The sequence below is a fragment of the Myotis yumanensis genome, unplaced genomic scaffold (assembly GCF_028538775.1).
Source record: "Myotis yumanensis isolate MYYU_CA2020_CCGP unplaced genomic scaffold, mMyoYum1.0.hap1 SCAF_17, whole genome shotgun sequence".
NCBI lineage: Eukaryota > Metazoa > Chordata > Mammalia > Chiroptera > Vespertilionidae > Myotis > Myotis yumanensis.
Window position 1 is genome coordinate 17,952,522 of NW_027223768.1, and position 25,242 is coordinate 17,977,763.

Here is a 25,242-nt window from a genome sequence, read left to right on the forward strand (position 1 = left end):
CTGAAAGCAAACTTTGCAAACTATTTCTCCAGGACGATGGCAGTTTTTGTAAGACAGATGCCTCAAAGACATATGGTTTTCATAGATTTTTCCGTCTAGACTAGCTTTATTTAGTGACTTTGGGTCTGAATTGGCCTAGTTAAAGTTTCTGTAGGAGCTTGTATAAAAGTTTTAAGTGTGGGCATACCACTAAGGTGTAAAACAAAAAGTTTGACTTCTTCTTGGCCAGAGATGAAAAGGGGTCGGCTGAGAATTTCCTTCAGGTTAAGTAATTCTGATCCTTCTGGAAGCCCAGTGTGTCAGCTCCCACAACACTGTCCAAAATGGAAAGACTCACCCTAAAAATCTGATAACTGCTAAGTGCATATACTCCTCAGTTTTCCTGAGTGAATGCTTTGTGTTCCAGTTGGGCTGTGTGTGTGTGTGTGTGTGTGTGTGTTAGAAAGCTCTAATTCTTTCTGCAGAGTCTTCACATGGCCCAGGGGACATATGATTCGGTGCCCTTTTAGCACCAATTTTTACAAACACAGTATTTCCCTCGTTTAAAAAAAAAAACACCCAGCGAGCCACTGAGTAAAGTACATTTAGTTTTTGTAGTGACTTCAACCACCAAAGAAAATGTAGGTTTTGAGCCAGTCAGGGACACTTATAGAAACAATAGGACACGTGAAGAGGGCAAGAATGACTTCCACACGCGCCCAGAAATCAGCCTTCTGCCCCCACTTTTGCAAGAGCTAAGGAAGGGACCCGCTCCAGCCCCGGCCTAGCAGCATCGGGAGGTGGACAGAGCAGATGTGGGCCGCCCTATCCCCGCCAGTCTCATCCTTGGCTTCGCACTGAGCATTTAATTGGACTTAGTCACATGTTTGTTCACTGAGACCGCAGCTTGAGGGGCACACTGTCTGTTTTTCTGTTTGCTTTTAACTTTCTGGTTTTGGAAATCTGGACTCTAGGGCATGTTAGAGCTCCTCCTGCTGGAATGTTTTTGGATCGCCGGGATTGTAATGAGTCAAGGGCTGCTCTTTGTCTCCATCTCTGCCCCTGGGACTGCTGCAAGGGACTAGAAAAATATCACCCCGTGCATTTAAAACTGGCCTTTTAACCCGCCAGGTATCGCGGTCGGGCAGAAATGAAATGTCGGTACAACATAAATCTTCAAATTACTCAGGCTCTGGGTTTTTTTGTTTGTTTGCTTATTTGTTTAAAAAAAAATACAGGGAATTGAAGGGTTCTCTTTTCCATCCATATCTCTAATTCCATACTTCCACTCTCTGAGGTGAGGCCCAAGTCAGATTCTCATGCCCAGAAGGGTCTCGCTCCCTCTTGGAAAGGGGCCAGAGTCTTTCCACGCTCCAAGGTAGGAAGGAAGGTTACACTTTGATACGGAGATTCAGAGCTGTGTCTTTCTTCACCTTCGCTGCTTTCTCTTTTCTCCCTGATTTCAGATGACAGAGGATGGTGAGTCTCAGCAGTGGGAGCTTGCCTCTCCCAGAAGCTCCTTCTTAGCACTTCCTTCCCAGCCTCCCTCCTTCACCCAGATGGTTGAGTGGGCCAACCTTTCCTTCCCTGGAGCTGGGTGGGCGTGAAGGGAGGGCAGGGGCACAGGACAGAGAAGATGAAGAGGGTTAGAGATAGTTCTACCCCAGCTGCCACCAATGGGACTAAGTTTCTACAGCTTGTAAGTTCTTGGAGAGCTCTTTGGGGATTTCTCAAGAAAGAGAGAGAGAGGAGGGGGAAAGAAGAGAGGGAAGGTAGAGTGAGAGACAAAGAAAAGGAAAAAACGTCATTGTTAGGGACACTGCCTAACTGCATTCCATAGCCTTGTATATGTGAATCTCTTTAAAAACCACATGTTTTCTCTCCAATGTAGCTTTCTCATTGCAATTCTCCTGCCTTCTGCTTTTTTTTTTTTTTTTTTTTTTGGCAATCATTCCGTCTTTTTTTTCTACCCAGCTTATCTGTTGTCAGTGAGACAGTGCAGAGTTTAAAATATAAAAAAAGTTCATCTCAAGAAGAATGCTTTTCAGAAATCATAGTTTGATAAAACTAAAAATCCTCTACATCATCTGCTTTATGCATTAGGACTTAGAGCAAAACAAGTAATTTACACACTTGCTTTCTCAAACTGACTTCTCATTTTCTCTTCTCCCCATGTACTGTTTCCTGTTCTGGAATGCCAGGCCCCCCACCTTCCCGGTGCTCTGGAAGTCCTTCCAGATCCCCAGCCCCTTTCCACCTCCAGGCTAAGACTCCAGGGGCCCCTCCAACTCCCGAGGCACTGTCCTGACATTGCACTGGTCCTACTGTTTCTTCGTCTCTCCTTCTATCTCAACTAGAAACAGCTGGGCAGTAACTATCTTTATTTCTGTACCTCTACATCTTCACACAAACAGGGCTCATTGAGGGAATGCAAAACTACAGAGTGAGTTCATGTGCGATAGTTCATCAAATTTTATTTTTTAATTATCCCAGTGTTTTGTGTATTTTAAGAAATAATTTAAACACAAACACTTTCTCGATCTGTTCTGTTGTCAACCTTGCCTGGATGAATGCTATTGTAAAATTCTTTTTATGAATCATAAACGGAGCAGCGCTAATGTGGGCAAGTCGTCCTCTCAGCTGCATTTTTGCCGCCCCCACAGAAGTGGGTATATCAGTAGCACCCCTACAGGTGAAGTCCAAATCAGATATTTAAGACAATGCAAAGAAAGACTGCCAACGTAGATTATATGACCATTTATCTCAGAGACTAATTCATACAGGATATTATAGGTTTGTATCATCAAATAAAAATTATAGGCTCTTTTCCTCCTTAGGTTCCTATTTCAAATTTCATCAATCGATTCATACTTTCCCAGTGACATACATTATAAAGTCACGGGTTGATTTCACAGGGGGAAAAAAGCTGGCTCTGATATGTAGCAAGGATCACATTAGAGAATTCCTTAGACCCTCAGAATGGACTCCAGGTACTATGTCCTTTCCAACTCTACTGTAAACTATTCATGGACAGTATTGGCTTGCATTGTTGCTGACATGGAAAAGGCCAAAAATATGCTGGATAGCATCCTCTAGTATTTTTCATAATAAGTTACAGAATATAATCTTCCATGTGGACATAATCATTACTTTTACAGCATTCTTCTGGACTTACCCTTATACCTTCTACATATATAAAACCCGTCTTGTGAATAAATGCTCAAAATAAGAAGCAAAGTGCAAACACAATGTTGACATGTTAAATGCTGCACCCCATAATCTGTCTCTCGGAGCAGACATTCGCAAGAGGAGGTCCTGGGTCAGAGCTAGCTGCCTTTCCACTTCCCCTGGAGGTGCACTCCTGTCTGATTTGACCTTGGGTAAATTCACTCATTCATGCTCTCTGAACTGCTCTTGGGGACGCTGCCCTCTGCAGGTGCTATGGAAGGCTGTACGCAGGACAAGGTGTAATCTCGGTTCATAGGAATTTTACAACGCCATTCAGATGATAAGCTATGCACACAGGCCTTAAGCTTTGAAAAGGATTAAGTCATTCAAGAGGGTTGTGGACAAACAAGGATTTTGGTCCCTGGGAGGGAGATATGTGGGCACCCCACCCCCTAGGCCAGCTCACTGATGCCACCAGAGTCAGTATTGCCTGGTGCAGCTCCGGGGGCCTGTTCAACAGAACCCCCTGGGAGAGGTGCTCTTCACAATGTTAGAAAACTCAGAAGTAGTTTTTGTTTTCGTTCTCTTCTGTTTTCTAAGAAATTGGCCAAATGTAGCCAAAAGAAAGGAGGTATCTTATTTCTTGTGGTTTAGTAGACAAATCCTTCCCTTTTTTCCCCCTTTTTTTTAGATCTGTTTCATAACAAGATAAAAAAAAAAAAGTTGGGCAAGTTGATGTCAAGTTCTCATGGCTCCTAGAAACCTGAGATGCATAACCCTCCCATGATCCTAAATGTAATTATATGTAAATTGAATTTTTGAGACAGTGATATTTTAAAGCGTCAATTATATTTAATAAGTAGAACTAATAAAAGAAGCCTATCGCATATTCTTTCTTATGCAAGTAACTACCCACTTAGATACCATTCCTCTAGAAGTGTCTATCTTTGTATATCTTTTTTTAGGGTTTTCTTTCTTTTTTTTTTAAATCTGCATCTACCTAGCTAATTAGGTTGGACTTCAACCACACCCTCTCAAGGATAAGAATTTGGAATGCATGTTTAGAGACCTTTGCTTTCTACGCAAGCATCCCTAAGCAAGTAGTTATTCCTCTGGTGATGAAGAAAACTACCATAGTATAGTATCTTGGTCCTTATAATATAAACCTAAAACCGATTTGACCCATGCTTATGTCCCATTCCCAAAAATATCAAAGTCTCTTTACCACATTTCTTTCATCCTTCTTGAGATTTCCCCCCAGCACTTTCTCTTATTGCTGGGACATTATCTGGCAAGTGGATTAAACTGCTAAAGTAAAAGGAGGTCAGAATTACTTATCATGCCTTAGAATAGTGGTTTTCAAAGCCAAGTCCCAGGACCAGCGACATCTGGGATCACGCTAGAAAGGTCTCGGCCCATTAGAACTCTGCCTGGGTCCCAGAATCCTGTGCTTTAACAAGCCCTCCAGGGAACTTGGGGACGCCGTCTGGTTGGGGAAGCGCTGCCTTGGAACACATAGTGTAACTGCTCAGTAGAAGGAATCTGGCAGGTGGTAGATCCTGGTCTCAGCCTAGGGAAGGAAGGACACTGAGCTACACAGACTGGCTCTCACATTCCCCACCCTGGTAATTCCCACGTCCATCCTGAGGGGGAATAAAGGCAGGGCAGAAAGGTCCAAAGCCATGTGCCCTACGAATTCTCCCCACCAATGTGAAGATTGGCTTTGCATCCCGATAGTCAGAACCAGCTAAACCAATGAAGAGCAGGTGAATTTCTGGTTCTTCCAGTTCTTAGGAGAGAATCGAAAGAGACAAGAAGACCCATCACACATTCTTCTGTCTCATCAGCGAGGCCAGTTTCTCTCCCTCAATGCCACCCACCCTGTGTGAGTGTTTGACTGTCTTTACAAAATTTGTCAGTGTCCCAAATACTGTAACCGGTCCATCCCTGCAGCTACACATGAGACCTCAAGTATTCCATCTTTCCCTTTGGTTTGGAAGCAGAAACATGGCTCTTGTATCATAACCATTAACCGCCCACACACAACACAGTGTTTCAATAAACACTAAGTGAGTCAAGCTGCTCCATTTCAATAGGAGGGGTTTCTTAATGAAGCCCGTCGCTAAAAGAGCAGCTGAGGGAAGCTCAGCACAAAACAAATAACTTCGCTCTGCTCAAAACAAACTGTCTTATGAGGTGAATGTCCTTGGAAATTTGAATGGTTAGGAACCAGACCAATGAAGTGAACCTTCACAGTAAACCCTGAACGTTTCTCTGGTGTTGAAGTTGGCAGACATCTTAGCATTACTTAAGAAAATTCATGCTGAACAACTTCACGCTCCCCCTGAATTGCTTTCTAGTTTTATACACAGATTATTGGGGTTTTATTGTTTTAGAAAGAAAATTATGTTCATTTCTTCCAGAAGACTTAGGGGCTCTGTAGGATTTTTTAACTACTACATGCATATAAGGGTTACTTTCAGCTGAAGCTGGGCATATTTTAAAGAAGTCATAATTATTTTGAGAGGACATGATGGAAATTTTCTTTCTCATTCTTGTAATCATAAAATTGCCACCCAGGTATGCTATTCCCATTCAATGGAAGGTCCTAGAGAGTTCCTTGAAAAGCGCATAATGATAGGTTCTCTGATTTATTTGGAAAAAAGGTAGGATGAGCCAAAGACCACGGTAAGCTCTGGAATATGGTGGTGAACAAGACAGACAAAAGTCCTGGCACATGGTGGAAAGCTGCATTCTCCTGGTGTCCAGCCTTCTGGGGGTGCCTATTACTGTCATCTTTCTCTGGTCCCATCAGCATGGTGCAAGGACTGGGGAGGAGGTTAATGAGAGGTTACTGGGCCATCAGAGTTTTGAAATCTTTCTATTCTCTCTCCCCAGTGTTGACTTCCTCCCTTCAAAATTACAAAAATTTGTCCTATTTTTCCCACTTAAATTGGGGTGCTATAGTAGAACTCCTTGCATATTTGTTTTATCCCACTTGTCTTCCACTAGGAGTATATTGTGAGTTCTTAAAAATCATGCAGCATAATGCAGTACACATAGTAGGTGCTCAATAAATAATGCAGGTAATGCATAACTGGAAGGCATGTTATAGGTCCTCTAGTGAGTCTCCTATGTCATATATGAGAAAACTGAGGCTTTTATATAGTGAGTTAATAATTGTACAAGTTGGCCATTGGAGCTGGAATTATATCTTTTGACTTCTGATTCTATCTGTATAAACGTGATGCTTCAAATATAAGCCTCCAAGTGTTACATTTCCCGCCTCATTGAACCTACTCATTGACCTGGCTTATACTCTAACCTGCTTAAAACATCTTTGTTTGGGCACTTTTCATATATTTGTTTGTTCATTATTTAATAAACATTTATTCACTGCCTTCTAATCACATTATACTAAATGCTGAAGACATGTAATAAATACAAACTATGTGGTCTCTGCTCTCAAGGAATCTACTAGGAGGACACAGGCAATAATCTAGAAAATGAATACATAATTAAAACCAGGGGTAAGCGCTATGAAATACACAAACATCATGAAGTGATTGGGGTGCTGGTGGTCAGGAGGGCTGAGGAAAGACATTTGAGCCAAGAACAAAAGGATCAGAAAAGAACCCAGTTTGCATTCCTTTCCCTGTTTGGCTGTAGTCCTTGGTTCAAGCTATCACGTGTGCATGAAACAATTTCCAGTCCACCATGCCACACTGTATCCTACTTGTCACTGAATTTATAGTTTAAGATTCACTTTTTTTCAAATGAAATTCCCTAACTGAATCTAACCCATTATTGAGTCTTCTAGTAGAATTTCTCTCCTTTAAGTTCAAATTCTGGCCAACTCCTTTGCCCTTCCCCCAATAACTGTTTAGTTGCTAAGAATACTTTTCTATAGATAGCATGATTATTTATTTAATTCCATGAGGACAGGGGGCCTATTATTTAGTATTTATTTCAAACACCTACTAAAGAATTGAGCAGTCAAATACTTTATAGGTGGAGTTTCCAAGGGTCTAAATCCTACCTGTCACTGTAGTTTTGTGTGTGTTAGTTTTGGCATAGCACTCATTTACTAACAAATACCTTTTGTGTCATGGAAAGATCAATGGGTAACACGAGATCTTATAAGTTGTTTCTTATCTTAGGAGTAACTTTCACTTATCCAGTTGTCCAACATTCCATGGCTGAATGACAAGTCCTAAGATAAAGATTGAAGAATATGAAGATGAGTAATTCCATTTCTAATGGGGGGAAGAGAAGCATAAACCTAATTAGGATTCCATGTGATACCGAGATATGTTGATACTCTATAGAAGCAATGTATCAAGATAGGGGAAGGGAGATCAGAGAAGACTTCACCCAGGTGGGTCTTGAGGGATGAATATCAGTTCCAGTTGATGAACAGGAAGATACTGAGATGTAACACAAGCTAAACACTGTACAAAACAAGTTAACTGGACATGACCTCTGGCCTCTAGAACCTTCCCATCGAAGGGGAAAATGATGCAGGTTCAAAATTCAGGACATAGGTTAAATAAATATGGCCATTTAAATGAACATGATCACTATGCTAGTGAAAGAACAGGCATTTTGCTCTGTCATAAGTAAAAAAGGGATTATGGGAGGATTTTTTTCCAGCAGGGAATGGCCAAAACATTTCAGGTGGTCATGGTAGCCAGTAGCCTCTCTGCAGAAAGAGGACTTACTTGTTTACTCCATTAAACAGCTAGTATTGGTTGGTTTCGTTTTGTTACTGTGCCTATAAAGTATCTCCAAATTTCAAAAATTGAGTTCTTGCTTAATAAGAAGACTAGTATAAGACGTTAAGCTGGAATGCACTTTCCCAACGAAACCTTTCTTCTAAAGCCACTTAGACTTTTTTAGGTGTAGGAAGCAAAAGGAACTCTACTAATACTTATGGATTTGTGCCTAAGTGGTTGATTTTTACCACTAATCAGCAATATCTCTTTTGCATTGTTTTTTCCTTAAGTATCTAGTTTTATTTTCTAACTTTGTGATTTTTTTAAACATATCATGATTGTTTTCTCTAACTTTCCTTCTTTATACCCGATAAAGGATATTTTATTTGGTCAATTTATAGTGTTTCCAATACAGAAAGAAATTCCGTGACATTCAAGAAGAGGTCTTTCTGGGGGAAAAAAATCAATGGGATTAATGGGAAAGTTTTATCAAGAAGAAAGGTGTTAATTTATAGAACTTATTGAATTTGGTTGTTTATAAAAATCACTCCCCAAGATACTATATACGAAGCCAAGTACACCCACAAAGACTTATTAATACATTTAGGAAATAAATGTGGAAGGTCAGGAAATGAGGAGTATTACTTGGTCAAGTTGACAGGTACAAGAATACTACATTATCGTGAGTTTGCTTATTCAGCAACCTCAGCTATCAGAAACACCATTACCAACTAGAAAGTGAGCAAAATTACTACTAATAATAAAACTTCTAGGACCCAAAATGGGAACAAGAGGTCATGCAATTTACCGGGACTCAGATGGTCGGATACTTGAGTACTCATCCTGAGCCTATATACACTTACTGTAGAGAACTCCAAAAACCTTGATTCCCTGGTTTTCTGCCAATTAGATGTAGATATGGGACAAATTGGAGAAAGAAGTTGCTGAAGTCCATTAGAAATGATCACAAATAATCTGATGGAGAAAAAGAGTAAGATATTATTACATAATGGAAAATAAAAATTCAAAACTCCTCATTCTCCAAGGCCTATCATTGGTTCCTAGACTATACCTTATAGTTACACAATACAGTTAACTCTCTGTGATCATACGCTATTGGCTGAGAATATGCAGTATATTTCAGATGGTTTTTCAATGAGTTCATATTTGCACTACTATTGGGAGGGGTGACATGTTTTCAGAAAGATTTGCATATGAAAAACACCTCATTTTTGTTTTAAAAAATGATGGGTGACTGAAAGCTAACAGTATTAAAATTATCACAGGTGGCAAACACTCCTGCTGGCCTGTCTGTGCATGAGCATGTGGGCAATGGCTCTTCTTCGGTGTCTTTGGGACAGCCTTCTGCTAGATAGTCTACCTGTTTCTTTACCTTTCTCTTTCTCTCTTTCTAGCCGGAGACCACCCCCATCACCAACTCGTCCCACTATAATCCGTCCACTAGAATCCTTATTAGACTAAACGGAGTGTCTGGCATGGCAGTTAATTACTAACGAATTATACGAAAGCAACATATTTGCTAACCATTGCAGTAAATCATGAGTAGTCGCATGTGTGGACATCAGTAGACAAGTAACCAGTTTTACTAATGCATCTGTCACTCATCTGCATTGCTCATGGTATGTCAAACCATTGGGGTTTGGCTCTTGAAAACTGCTGACCCTTCGAGCCTTCCTATGTTGTATCGACCAAGGTAGGTTTGTATGGCAGCCCTATACCTTGGGGACTATATGCCTACGCTGGCATATATTTGAAATTTCTTTGAAGAAGAAATTTCCCAGGTTACCTTCCAGATAGCCCATTAAATATAATCCTTAAGAGATATCAGATGGTGGGCTTAGACCTAAGCCATACACATTTATTGTGCCACATTCTGTTTTGGCTGACAGGTGTGGTATTAACGTTTATTAATGTTTCTTTCTATTCCATAATTACCTGTTTAGATCCATTCCTTCCTCCTTATTTCATAAGACTTCTGGGAAGTGATTTTTTTTTTAATTGGAGTTTCTTAAGAATAAAGCTTTTCGAAAAGTGCGAGGTCGTTCTCAAAGGAAAAGTTACTGCCTTGGTTGCTCCAGAGGGCTTCCCCTCATGCCAGTGTGTTTGGTTTCATGCTAGAAGCACATTCAACAGCCAGCGACTCAGAGCTTGTTTTTCTGTAGGCAGACAGTAGATTTGACTAGTTAATTTCAGAATTCAGGAAGAAGCAAAATATCACATCTCTACAAGCATCTGGAAAATGTATTTTCTTTATTCATTTATATAATCACCTCCTCCTAGGTCACAGTGAAGCTGACATGGAAAATATCTCTTTTTTTCAGATTCATCTAATTTTAGGCATGGCTGATTACGCTTTGACACTAATTCCTGTTGATTTAATTATTTTGTTGGTTGGAGCAAAAATATTCCTCTTTGCTGATATGTAATTCTCTTACCTAAAAATGTATCCCACATTTAAAGCAAGCTTAAAGTAACTGTCTATCCATCCTAGGCTTTCTTCACGAATCGTGAGCCTCACCATGGAATAACCATATTTAAGGAATGGAACCTGGAATGAAATGAAAAGTCACTTAGACAACTTCAGAGTCCTTATCCAGGTTATTCCAGAAAATGGCATTAAGGCACTGAGATCCAAAGCAAATGGGCAAATTGTAACGTTTCTGAAATTTACAAGAGCCCTTTTGCATGGGGGTTAATAGTTCAGTCTTAAGGCTGAGTTTCGATGACCTAGGACCAGATGATTAGCACATAGGAAACAGCCAGAAGCCAACTGGAATTTTGTCTGCTAACTGTTCCCAGACAGCAGACCAAGTATTCACTGGATGGCAGCGTCCCGCGACACTATTTCATATTCTGCAGAAGTAAATCAGTTTTCACCAACTGAAATGTCTCCCTTTGAAAGTAGCAAACATGATTTGTATGTTAACTTAACTTTAATTTCCTGTGTAGTTTATACCCAAAGCAGACACCCATAAAGTATGAAGTAAAAACTTTCAACCATTATTAAAAAGAGAACTCGCCAAGCTAAATGGCATTGTTTTGAACTTATTCTGAAAGGTTACAGCTAGCCCAGTTAGGCAAAACTCAGAGAGTTCAAGATTCATAAAAAGGGCATTTCACCTCTTAAGTTATATGATTGTATAAAGATCACCACCCTAAATCTTCTTATATCTTTTTTTTTTCCCATTGGAAAAAACATTAACTCTCTGTGAAGGACACGTGTTCTTTTTAAAATAGTGTCATAGCTAAATGGAAATGTGCTAAGTAAACATTCATAGTGAAATAATCTACAGTGAGATCTTTTTATAAAATCCTCTCTTTTAAGGATTCCCTTTGCTTCTTCCTTTGAATTCTCTAAAATAGGCAGCTCCCGGAACATATACTCCAGGGTTTGGCTTTGTGCTATATGTGGTTTTGCATTTTGCTGTATTTCAAAAATGTCCTTCTGTTAAAGGAAAATACTGTGGATAACCACAGGCGTGTTCTTAGATCAGCACGAGCCGTGTCAGAGAAAATTGGAGATTCTTTTTCCAAGTTCCTTTCCCCTGATCCTATGCAGTCATAAACAATGGCATTGTCCTCTTTGGCTCTTGCTCTCAGTGTAATCACACAGTTTCACTGTCCCAACTGTCTCTCTTTGTGGTTCCATTTTTCTTCTAATTATTCTAATTCTTCTTGTTTGAGTTATTTCTGATGAGACCTAGCCTCCCCTGGAATTTCAGTCCTTGTGTTGGAGAATATTTTTATTTTGCTACGGTGTCACATGATTAGCATTAATCCCATTTCCCAGAGTTGTGCATCCCGCTAAAGGGAGATGTCAATGTGAATGAAGTGGGGAGCGCTAAGGGTGTGTATAATTTGAAGTACAGTGTTCATATCAGGCCTTAAGGTAGGAATGTAGCTCAATGAGCTTCCTGAGTGTTTTCCATTCCACTCCAGGTCTATTGTAACTTCCTCTGAACTCTGATATGGTCTATGTAATAGATGGAGCTCCGTGATGTCTAGCAGAACAAAATAAAGTACACAGCTTTCTAGTAATTGGAAAAATAAACTGTCTGTTTGATAGGTCAGTCTATTTATTGTCACATGCTAAATCTTGCATGCTTATTGACTAATTTGGAATAACCATTTACTCAACTATGAAAGGTTATTAAAATAGTATTAAATCAGAACAGCTATATTGCATTTCCAGAAATCATCTACCAAAATTACTCTTCTGATTATTGCTTTTAGCTGTGTTTTATAACATAGAAGAGCAGTGGGGTCTATTTATTAGCAAATTGCCTACATGTTCAGATGCAAATTCATCTATTCCAAAACATTATCATGAAACAGTTTCTGATTTAGGATTAAAATTTTAGGATTAAAAAGTAGTCCTATAGATTAATTTTATGACTTTTCAGTATAGCATCAGTCATAATTCTCAAATATGAAATGGGACCTAATACCAGTATGTGATCAATGTTGATGTTTTCTGTGTACGAAAACCTTTTCTATGCATGTGTCTTTATGTGTCACGGTATATACACAGTCAGTTTGTTTCTGTAAGTATCTGTATTTTGTGCCCCTTTGGGTAAGTAGGTTTAAAAGCCCTTGTTAAAATGCCACAAGCATGAGTGTGATTGTATGTGCACTGTATGTATGTGTATGGGTGTAAATATGTATGTATACATGTGCTTTGTATGTGTGGGTATGAATCTATTTTTTAAACTGTGCTAAGACAAGAGGTAGCTTTGGAGAGTCTGCCATAATATGTGACAACAGTGGTCCATTTCTCAGACAGTATGTGAGGCATACAAAATTTTCTCCAGATTGTATTCATGCTGAGAGGCACAAAGCTAAGAGTTACCATGACAGTATGGTGGGATAACATCCACAGGCATTTGTATCTAAATCACAGCATTGCTGTCTAAGAAGAAATAACCTTTGCTGATAGAGCTCGATCAGAAGTGTAAGACCTGGAAAACTACCTTTAAGATCTCTAATTATCCTTGGATTGCTGGGCTGATTCTTAAACAGCTAAGTTGGTCTATATAGTCATATTTTTTTCCCAGTAAAGGTTAAAAAATAGAGGGATACAGTAATATAATAAAAGCAGTGGATCTCTCTGAATAAATTGGCTAAAAATGCAGGAGAGAAGTTTCTTAATATCTTGGAGAGAAGTCATCCATCCCCTTTTTCAGGTGAACACTTTTGTATTTGGAAAACAATGTGATTTGAAATTGACAGGAATCTCCTTAACATTGAGACTAAAGCCTACATAGAGGTCTCTATTTATGGAACTCAATGAAAGGAGATAATATGTGAAACTCAAGACATGAGATTTGTACCATTTCACCCAGAGGACTGCTAGCTCTGAGCTGAGAGTTGAATGTGAAGGAAACTAGATGATTTTCAGAGAATGAGTTCACTCAATCACTCAGTCCTTTCTTAAAAGCTCAAATGTGTCTTCTAGGTAATCTTAAGTCATCTTGACTAGTTGGTGTGTTTAAAATTATGTGGTGCTCTGTATTCTGAGCTTTAAGACTATTTTGAAGCAATCGTAGTGTAAACTTTGCTCTTGTTACGTATGTGTAAGAATGTGTGAATGTGTGAGAATGAGAGAGGGGAAGCTCAAGGACAGTCTCTCGTTTGTCGGAAGACCTGTTCATTCTGGTATGTTCGTGAGACCTGTCACTTCTCTGGTCTGGGTTTCTCGCCTGGCTCACCTCAAGGCATCCATTTCTCTCATTTTTATCCTTGAATCCCTCCAACTTTGCTCATTATTTAATGTTTTGAAAGTTATGATAAAAATTACTCTGTCTAACCTCTTGCATTGTCTGCTGCCAACGAGATAAAAATTATTTCTGCCAACCAGAAACTCCACCATGATTGCATTGGAGTTGGATTTCATGTGCACAGCCTGTGTTTTGCTTGCTTGTCTATGTTATTTTCACTCGCCTTTTTAAATCAAATTCCTCTTTTGCCTTTTTATGAAGAAGCAGTGTACAGAAGCAAAATCTCGTCTCTGCTGTTGTCTTTGATTAATTTGAGCCAGAATACTTTCCACTGTCTTCTTGGCACTTTGGGGTTTCTTAATGCTGGTATGTGGATGGACGCTGCAAATGGAAATTTTGAAGCCTGTATCAATCGTGAAGGTCACATGTACCTGTTGTGAAAATGTGAAGCTGTATTTCTGAACCTGAAATAAATGGTAACATTTGAAGGACTCCCCCCTCCTCATTTTTCTATGTATTCGAGTCATTTCTGTGCATAACAGTAAAGATCTGAGACTTGTAAATATTTCTAACTCTTTTGATCGAATTGGCCCAGAATTACCAACATGGAGAATAACATTTGGCATTACTGTCATTAATTCGGGGAAGAACGAGATTTTTAAAGGGAGCAGCAAATGGGAAAAATCAAAGGCAGGAGAATGGGGAACCTTTATTCCTGATTTGAAGTCATTGTTGGACTAGATTCGAGAAGGGCCCAAACCTTCGGCAGCTGGAGGGTGTGACGTGACACCTGCCAAGAGGCACGGTGGCATTTTGCTGTTGCAAAGGAGTGTTCATGGGAAACCCTGGGAAGCAGAGGGAAGAAGAATACTTTGCCCATATGTTAGATCCACAGAAGGCATTTCTTACAGAAAATATTGAGTTCCTGACTCAATAGGTGGGCTCCATCGTTTACTCATTGGGGATGAAGGGGACAAGTTAACCCCTTTCCATTTCCCCAATGTTACGAGAATGGAAGGAAGAGTATTCAGTAGTTACACACATCCTTGTCCTCCTGTGTTTCCAGAGAATAAAGAAAGACTCATCATTAAGAGTTTTGAGAATTGGTCCCTTACCAACATGCACAGTCCCAGACTGTGCCATCCAAAAGCAGAGACAAGAAGGATTGGGACAGGGGGCGGGATGCTAGTTTACTCTCCTTGTGTTCAGGATCCGCTGCCAGTGAAGAGATGAATTGGAAAGACTATTGTGCTGATTCCTGCTGCCCTGTGGTTATTTCTCTCACACCTCTCCCACGCGTGGATCCATCACTGCCTTCAAAGGCAGCTGCTTACTGGAGAGAGAGTCAGGATGAGAGCCGTGTTGTGCATGTGTGCGGGGTGCTGTGCAGGTGACGGGGCGGGGGGGGGGGGGGGGGAGGGGGCGTGTTTTACTGCATGATCCTTCATTCAGAATAGTTTCTAATAGAAATTACCAAAACCGAGGGACCTTAGTGTAACTATGTGACAAATTTCCATTTTTATTTTTAAAATAGTACTGGCACTAGTGGAAATATCTTCTCAATTAGTTCTCCAGAATCTTGTTTTTCTGTGGGAATCTTTGAATTGCATACTGAGAAACTCACCAGGTGTTTGGGTGAGATGGCTGTGGTGCCCTCCTTCCTGGTACAACCCACACCTACCACGGTCCCTCTGAAGACCATGTGTGGTGATCTTTCACACCGCGATGCCTAATAACTAGGATACATGCAAGAGATGTTGGCGGAAGTTTCCCAGTGCATTCCATGAGGTTTTAATGTTTTACACACACATGGGTTTCTTGGTTAAATGTACCTGGGAAAGGATGACTGAAAATTCTATTATTTGTTTATTATTATTATTTACTGGAAGACTGTACAGAAGCATTAATATCAGGTGCATCATGAGCCTCCAGGAGAGGGCTTGTGCTCCATGTTTCTCAGACTCACTTGGCCGCTGATGCTTTGTTCTCGGAGCATTTCACAGGCTGGCGGGAAAAGGCACTGGGTGTGACCATCCCAGCAGAGACAGTCACCTGTGAGAGCAGCCAGCGCTCCCAGCTTAGGACAGTCCTACTGGAGCTCTGGTGCTTTGTCACAGGAGTGTTTGGACCTAAGCAGGAAGGTCACATGGGAACAGGCGGCATGAAGCAGTTTAGAGAGGTGCATGCAGTGAGTCTTAGCGAGCCTTGTGGAGGATACAGATCATTTTCAAGACCTTTTCTCTCTCGCTCTCCAAACAAGAGCTCCTTCAAAAATTTCATCACCCCCATTTTATTCTCAGAAAGGAAAGGATCAGGGGTGATTTCAAATAAAAGAGCATCAGAGAAGAATCGAGAAGGATGCCTATTTGCATGGCCTTTCTTGTCCCACTTGCCCAAGACTTCGGGCTCCCTGCTGCTCTAGGATGTTAAGTTCCCTGAATGATGGGCCAAGAAAGCAAGCAGAGAAGGTTTGGGGATATTGTGATAGAAAAGAAAAATGTCCTGAGGAAGATCTTGCCGGGGATCTTGTCACAGGAATGTCACCGTGAGGCCGGACGGCGGCACTGAGGCAGATCCCAGAGAAATGGGGTGACGCGTCACTCTCATTGATACTTGAGTCTTTTCTGTGTGAATTATGCCGCGTTCCATACTCAGCTTTTCCTGTCTCCTCACCTTCCTGTGCTGGCGGAACAATTCTGGGAAGGTATTTTTCGGAAAGCTTAAGAAGATGGAACCTGACATTATAATCTTGGTTAGGTCGATGAAGTCGCATGGTGAATACTGCCATGGGGGGCTTTGAAATTTGTTAGCCACTCAGTGTTCGAATCTAGTCCTCCGACTTTCATTTTAGAGGCAGCAACAGTATCAGGTACCTTTGGAACTCTTTACACAAAAGGCCCAAATAGCCTCAGGACTTGCCTTCAAGCACTTCAGCACGTTGCAAGCAACATATAGAAAATAATGGAAAGGAAATTGCAAAACCCAAACTGCCGTGGTCCATGACCTAACGGGCCCCGAGAGGAAAGTTAGACCCAGGATAAGTGAAGAGGAAAAGACGGAGTTTTCTGAGGGGATAAACGTCATTCTGAGGTTGGAAGCAAATATTCTCCCTGTTGGTGAAATATACAGGGTGTCCCCCAAAACTGTATACACACTTTAACAGCTGTTAGCTCAACTGATGTTTCTATCTTTTCAGATTTAACCCATATTTGGGGGGATTACCCTGTATTCCGAGACATGCAGTTTCTGGCCCTGTGTCTGGGTTAGAGCACCACAGTAACTCCAACAGAAAAGCGCTGTGGCAAATGCAAACAGAATGTCCCTTCAGCGCTGGGGACTCGCTGCTCGGTTTAATGGCTTACCTTCCCACCCCGCTGAGGTCATTAAAGTGTCCCAAAGCCCCTCCAGAACTCAAAAATAGTTTGTTTGCTGGGCAGGTAATAAATCTCATTGAGCCTGCCTGGAATTTAATTCCACTTTCTTCATGAAAACACCAGGGACACCCATTACCTGGATTTCCACAGCTCAAGGCTTGCAGACCCCCCTACCTCCTCACTTGAAAGGTGAGGTACCAATGACAAGTTCTTTGTCGGTTATATGGATGGGGGGCCTCTTTAGTGTAGCCAGCTTAAATTGGACCGAAGGAAAAAATGGTCTTAGACTTGGGGGGAGGTGAGATCTTTTTTTTTTTTTTTTTTTTTTTTTTGACCACTGCTCAGAAATAGCCCCATCATTTTGGCTCCTTAACATCTCAGAGACGATGAAAAAGAAGTTTGTTTTTGTGTTTGTTTTTTCTTTGTAGACTTCATTGCTCCACTCACTGAAGTGTTACAAGAGTAAGACGGAAGTGAGTATATTGTTGAACACGTAGCCCCAGAGAAGTACCCCAGAGGGTAGGGCGCCGACCGAGCTAACCTCCGGCTCATGGCTTGCGGTGATGTTGAGCCTGTTCCCGATTTGGTTAGAAAGGGGAAATTGAAGTGTAGATACTGCCGGAAACCAGAGCTGTGCCTGGTGCTGGAGACTTTACTGGACCTTCTCCAGCCATGAAACACCCGGAGAGGCTGATGTCTAAATGAAGCACAGTTCTGGAACCTTATCTCCAAACCCATGGGCCTGACAAGATGCAAGCCAGGCTAGGGGCCTGGAGAGAGAACAGCAAGCCAAATCTCATTTACCCTGGACCCAGGTCAGAACCATTCAGAACTTCAGAGGCACCCAGCTCTGAGATAGAGGGAAACCCTACAAAATCCTGGGGTCACCGTGGACCAGGCCTCACCTTGTAGTTTCCCTGGGCCTGGAAAGGCTCTCACATCAGGATATTCACCCGCAGCAAATTCTTACTTGCAAATCCTTTTCTCCAATCCTGACATTTTCTGCATTGTGATTACATAGCTCACTTGATCTTTTGACACCTTCTCATTTGATGTCATCTTGAAAAAAAAAATGTCACCTGTCATATTTCTCTATCAACTCCCTCTCCCCCTATGGAGATTGCACAACATTTATGGAAATCTTTGGAAATAAGTGAATGTCCCAAAGTCAGGGTGGGAAACAAATACTCAAGTCGTGAAGGTATTTGGCTCTGGTACTGTGCCCAGTTCTCTGAATGCGATTGCATGGATTCCTCCATGAGATTTTGGAGTGGACTCAAACGGCTCCTATCTAGCCACACTGCTGATGGCCAGAAAAAGTCCTGGGAACAGCTAACTGCCACATGGCATTCTCCCGTGTCCCCCACGTGTCTGCATGCTTTTTTGGTCTAATTTGAATTGGACTTTCGTGGGATAATTTTGCATGTTCTTATTTGGGTTTGTTTTGTGACTCAAACATAGTTTGCTTCCTCTGCATCTGTGTGTGTGTGGTTTTTTTTGTTATTTGTTTTGTTTTGTTTTCACTAGGCGACCCCCTCCTGCCGTTCCAGGACGACCATCTTAACCCCCATCATCCATCTCCTTTCGTTTCCAACAGCGTGTCCATCGTGGTGTTTAAAAGCCTTTTGTTTGCACTATATGTCATGTGTACATAAAAACTTTTATTTTTGATCCATGTCTATAATAAAAACAAAGTTTATTCTATATATTTTAAAAAATGAAATGTGTCCTGTTTCTTTTTTCTAAAGAAGACCCTAATGAAAAAAAAAGAGTTTGTTTCAACTAAAACCAGGTAAGGTAAAAAATACATAATTTGCTATTTTAAGGAGCTTAAATTGAAAAACGATTGATTTTAAGTTCTTAAAGCATGGAGGTATAAGGTGCTATTTGGTGTGAATAATAATCTATCTTCAATTGAAATGTCTGTCCAATAAAAGTATGAAAAGATGCAGTAAAAATTCTGGGTGTCTAGAAAACAAAGCTGATTCATTGCAACCTGCCTCCAAGGATCCCATTAATAATTATTGCATAAAAATAGCTTGCTGTTGCCCGGCCAGCATGACTCAGTGGTTCAGTGTCAAACTATGAACCAGGAGGTCATAGTTCAATTCTTAGGGCATATACCTGGGTTGCAGGCTCAATCCCCAGTGTGGGCCGTGCAGGACGCACCTGATCAATGATTTTCATCATTGATATTTCTTTCTCCCCCTCTCCTTTCCTCTTTGAAATCAATAAAAATATATTTTTTTAAAAACGGCTTGCCATTTCTGTTATTTTTCAAAATATTCTTGTAGGAGATAAAATATGTAAGATCATGGAAGAAATTGTAGGTCCTAAACACATAAGCCTCTATTTTGGCAAATTTAGAGGGAAAATATTGTTCAGAATAAAAGTACAAGGCAAGGAAATGACACCTTGAGAAGAAAGATTTTTGATGACAGTCAAGTATTGGAATAATGGAATCTACAAGAGTTCTGGAGGGAAATAACTTTTCTAATACCTTAATCCTCAAATGGCAATTGCACCATTAAAATTTTAAGCTATTGTTTTAAAAAGCACCCAAAGACTTATCCAAATAAAATGTTTATTAAGGTAACATACTACATCCCACCAAACCTGTGATCTGAATCCTTCCTGAAGTTTAATTCAGAATTTTCTTTTTGAAGATGGACATGGTCTAAACCAGAATGTAAAGGTCTCTCACATTGGATGAGATCACTACAGCATATTAAGACAGGAACCTACTGGACTGGAAAGTAAGAAATGGTGTTTTTCATCAGGAATCGGCGTTCCATTTCCTTTGTGTCTACCCCAGGCGAGCTCTGGCAAAGAGTCCATGTGGAACTCCGGGGGGGGGGGGGGACCCCCAACTCAAGACCCCTCACTAACAATGCTCTTTCTTTGGACCATAAAAATCTTAAGGACTTCACTTTCTACTCAAAATGAAAAAAAAAACAATTTCTCAGGTTAAAATTTTCATATGACACAACACATCCGTTTTTTCCTATATCCCAGGTTCAGGGACTATGAGTTAGAAGCCCTGATAACTAAGAAGAATCAAGGACACCAAAGCAGGGGATCATCAACTGAAGCTCGAGTTCATGTGGAGGTGATGAGCTGACACAGAATAACACAGCCCCCAGCCTCTGGCCCCCTTCACCTGCAGCTCAGGTGGTTGATCCTATAATTTATATTCTTATCGGATGGGATTTCCATCTGAGAGCCTTCCTGTCACAACAGACAGTGTTTCAGGATGATCCCACACCACCTCCCCAAACCGAAACAGTTCTCAACGGGAGGGTTTTCACCGATTCACCTTTTTTAGGTGTTTGATACATTTCCACTTTGTCCTCATCACGAACTTATTTTCATAGGCATCGTGACACAGTTTAGAGGACTTTAAAACTTAGTTGACCTGGTGAGCAATGAGGAAAGAAAACTCAAGTCGTAGCAGAATTGAACCAATTCCTGGGCAACCGTACCCATCTCAGCAAAGAAGTGTGGTCCCTTCCTCACCTTAGGAAAAAAGTGGGAAGGAGCAGCCTGGAATAAAATTAAAACATGGGAAGGTTTTTCCATATGTATTTACTGTTTGTAGTGTTTCTAAGTTTCATAACATGCCTCTACCCAAGTCCCCTGCCCTGACCTTCTCACTCAACATTTGAGAGTTTAAAAAACACAGCATTCTTCTGTGTTGGCCATAACTTGGATGATCAGAAGGAATGAACCGCTGTACCTGTAATAAAATAACACTTCTTAAATACCCTCACCCCTTTATTTATGCATCAAACCTGCCTTGAATTCATAATAATGTCCTAGTTATTGGGGGTCCCGGAGCAGTGACAGGAGTAAAGTCACTTGTTTTACAACATAAAACAAGCTGTTTGAGTTCTAGAACCAGGTTATCCACTTGGCCCATTGCAAGCTAACGTTCTAGAACATGCTGGCTTTGACCTCTGACAAAGAAAGGAACAATAGAACCCATTTCAGCCAATCAGAAACAGAACTTTGCATTTCTAATGGAATGGCATAACACAAGACTCTAAATCACTTCAGTGTTGGTTGAGAAAACGCCACAGTGGTGTTGAAACTGAAGTAGTCCCTTAACTTTGCTTTGGCTTCTAATAAAAAGGCTTTAGGTTCAGAAGGTACCCGTAGCGGTCTTCCACTGGACCAGTGATGGTTGTTAGAGCTCCCCAGGCTCCAGCCAGAAAAACCCAAGACATCTAAGAGATGGAGAGAAGAGAACTAAAGGTAAGAAAAAAATCAAACTTCCAGTCCTTTCCTTACAGAGTTTCACTGGTAAGTAAATGGCTATGAACTTTGGGCACCACAGATACAACTGACGGGGATGTTTCAACAAGCATCCTACAAGCTGAAAGCCACAAGGAGATAAGGAAATAACGCCTGTTGTTCGTTTGCAGATACGGACACCTCCAGTGGCTTTGGGGTATGATGTACTTGTAGCCTTTTCATCCTAGACTTTGGAAAAAAATGTTGTACTGGCCAACATCTGTTTTAGAACTGTTTTGTTTTTTTTTAAACTCAGAAAATGGATACTGGAATCTTCAGTGCAGTTCCATGAGATTCTGAAGTCAATCTTTACAATTGTGAATCTCTTTTAAAAACATGGACCTCACCCACAGGAAGAGAAGGTTGCTGAAAAAGAAAAATGCTTCCGTAGCCCTTTAGAATATGACAGCCTCTATCTGACACACCAGCCACCTCCTCTACCCACATATACACCCATTTTTTTTTTTTATATTACAAGTTACTGTTGAATCGCAGTACTGTTGACATATTAATATCGGATAAGATGGTGGTGGTTAAATGAGTCAAGCGTATAAACTGCTACTTCTATTTTTTTTTTAAATCAAACTTTACAGTACGTTGTATTGGGTCCCGAGTTTCAAACCCAGGTCCCATCTTCAGAGCCCTGGTGAGCAGGAGCCATGAGCAAATCCAGGGGCCAGAGAGACTTGGGAATCCTCAAGACAGTAACAAGTCACGGAAGTGGGTGACGGCTAAGACAGTATATTTTTGATGCTACAAGTAACACGATGGAAAAGCTAACCTCTCAGGCCTTTGTATCAGCTCTTTCCTCTTCCTGGAACACTCTTCCCCTGGGGTCTGGATTATTCCCTCACACATTTCAAGTCTTTGCTTAAATGTTACCTTTTCCATGACACCTACCCTGGCCCCCTTAGTTAATGCCATTACTTTCCCCCATGGCTTTTATTACCTTCTTATGTCTATTCTGTGTCTTCTCCTGCTAGAATGTAAGCTCTATTAGGTCAAGGACCTTTGAGTCATAGATATATCACAAGCACATAAAACAGTATGTCATATATTTAGTGCTCAATATTTGCTGAATAAATTCCTGAGGCCAAACATCATAAAATGTGAATGGTAGAAAGTGAGTACAGAGAGGCCTTGGCGGACAGTAAAGATTTTGTTAGATGTTGGGGGGATTCTCAGTCTACTCAACTTTAAAGTAAAAATAATACCTGCATGGCAGGATTAAGAGACAGGTAAGACAATGTATATAAAATGCCCAACTCAGTGCCTGGTACACTCTGGGTGCTCGGAAATGTAGCTATTATAATTTATCAAATACCAGTGTGCTATTTATTTCATGAATTTGTGGGGACCTCAGCTCGTTCCCAAAGCACAATTCAGCAAGAATCCCAAGGCTCCTATTAAATTTCTTTATAAAAGGGACTATCAATAACTTCCACAAGATGGCACTGCGTCCCAGCCCCTTTTCCTGCATTCAGTCTTTGAAATATTATAAAACTGTGTGACTGATGCCCTCTGCTGGCTTGTTTTTGTTTTTCTTGACCTTGAGCCTTTGGCTTTGAAGGTGCAAATGATGGTTCCGTGTGCTTCCTCAAATATGCTCAGCATGAATTCTTAAATCCACAACTTAAGCCAGCTGCCCAAAGGCTCACTCAAAAGTTTGCAGGACTGACATAGCAGACGGGCATAGCACAGACACCAGTTTGGTCCCCATGCAGAACCAGTGCATGTTGCTACACTCAGGTCCCTGCACACGGCAATCACCTGTCAGCCCCATCATGCCCCCAAGGAAAGTACACCTGCCGCCCTGTCGTTCTACCTGTCCTTGATCCCTCCATCCCAGCTACAATCCCTGAACCTCTTCATCCTTCATGTAGCAGCACTCAAAAGCTTGGGATTTCTCAACATTTTCTTACAGAACACTTACGGCTTTTTTTATTTGCATTTTCCCCCAAACCTTTTTGGAATCCATTTATATTCCTGGCCTGTGAAACTTCTAGGTGTTACATGCAGAAAGTGTGCAGAATTAAGTTTTTATGTCTTAAACTTGCCCTGTTCAAAGGGGGTCTGCTCCTCTATGTCAAGATTTGTGAAGCTAACCCACATTCGCTTGCACCGCTAGCACTGTTCTAGGCAGTGACTTTGTATCTCCCGGGAGCCTTCCTTGAGGCCCAGCGTGCTGGTCCGGACTGTTTTCGTAGGCCAGCCACCTTTCCCTTTGATTCTTCTCATTTTGATTTTCTAGTTATTAGTCCAAATTAAAGTCAATGCTCAAGACATCTTTGAGAGGTCTGTGTTCAGAGAAATAAAAACATTACTTCTTAGCAACACGGGTACCCTGATGAGATTTGATTTGAAATTAACTTCTAGAGCAGGGGTGGGCAAACTTTTTGACCCGAGGGCCACAATGGGTTCTTAAACTGGACTGGAGGGCCGGAACAAAAGCATGGATGGAGTGTTTGTGTGAACTAATATAAATTCAAAGTAAACATCATTACATAAAAGGGTACGGTCTTTTTTTTTTTTTAGTTTTATTCATTTCAAATGGGCCGGATCCGGCCCGAGGGCCGTAGTTTGCCCACGGCTGTTCTAGAGCAGAAGGGATAGTATACAGGAACTTGCCCCTAAGGGAATGATTACATGAGGGACCAGCTATTCTGGGGCATCTGATGCCTTTTGTGTCTTGTCTCTGCCCACAAGTCTCCTACATGTCAACTTAGTAACAGCAGTAATAATCTAACACTTACACAGTGCTGTGTCCAGCATTCTTCTAAGTATTTTGCAACTATTTCATTTAATCATCACAGTTCTAGAGGTACTTTCATTCCCACTTTCCAGACGAAAAAAATGAAACAGTGCAGTGAAGTAACTAGCCTATGATCTGACCACTTACTCCCCCTCAGGTCAGCTGGGCTGCTCATTACCTTCAGGGTAAAGCCCAAACTCCCCAAATATTCACAGGCCCCTAACTGTTACTCAAGCCTCCCATTGCAATGTTTCCTCCCCATAACGTGGAACTCCCATCTGACACTGCCACCTTCGTGCTTGCTAAGAACAGATGTGCTGCGTGCAGTGTTTTGGGGGAGCCTAATTTGTGACAGAATCCACAAGTCATATTTCAGGTTAAGAATCACATTGACAGCTATTGGGATTTCAGTTAGAATTTTATTTGGCATTCTAAAGATCTGAAACCAGGCCCAAATTCTGACTAGATGGTCTGCTGGGGCACAGGAGGGGTTACCCTAGACCAGTGGTTCTCAACCTTCCTAATGCCGTGACCCTTTAATACAGTTTCTCATGTTGTGGTGACCCCCAACCATAAAATTATTTTTGTTACTACTTCATAACTGTAATTTTGCTACTGTTATGAATCGTAATGTAAATATCTGATATGCAGAATGTATTTTCATTGTTACAAATTGAACATAATTAAAGCATAGTGATTAATCACAAAAACAGCATGTAATTATATATGTGTTTTCCGATGGTCTAAGGCGACCCCTGTGAAAGGGTCATTCGACCCCCAAAGGGGTCGCGACCCACAGGTTGAGAACCGCTGCCCTAGACCATCTTTCGCCCACTTCAATCACACCTAACCTCCAAGACTAACTTCAAATGCCATCTCCTCTAGTAAATATTTCCTACTACTCCGGCTCAATTTGACTTCCAGCCTCTTTGAATTCCTCCAGCATTTTGCTGCATATTATGGCACATACATGTTTCACTAAGAACCAAGTAGAAACTCTGAGTTAAGGTTAAGAGAACAACTCTATAGTGTTAGGCAACAAAACTGGACATGGCATCCAGAGTTGTAGGATCTGAGCTCTAGATAAATAACGGAGCCTGAATTAGCACATTGAAAAGGGTAGAGAAGTGACTTTATTAACACACAGTCGCGCATTTTTATTATCTCTTCACTTTTCATGCCCCTTCTATCTGCCTTCTGCTTACAGAAAAACCAAGACACAA

General features: G+C 41.1%; 1 protein-coding gene across 6 annotated transcripts in view; it reads left to right on the forward strand.

Annotated features, from left to right (window-relative positions):
• The window catches only part of DNM3 (dynamin 3), a 379,551-nt gene extending 360,869 nt beyond the window's left edge, over positions 1-18,682 (forward strand). For 3 of the 6 annotated variants that reach the window (XM_070395785.1, XM_070395786.1, XM_070395792.1), the window contains one exon: positions 9,278-14,092. In XM_070395785.1, coding sequence (XP_070251886.1) covers positions 9,278-9,344 — 67 coding nt within the window. In that variant the 3' untranslated portion in view covers positions 9,345-14,092. Of the gene's footprint in view, positions 1-9,277; positions 14,093-17,402; positions 17,448-18,501 lie in introns of those variants that run through there. The other 3 variants (XM_070395787.1, XM_070395791.1, XM_070395789.1) reach the window with 2 other exon arrangements.
• The last annotated feature ends 6,560 nt before the right edge of the window (positions 18,683-25,242 follow it).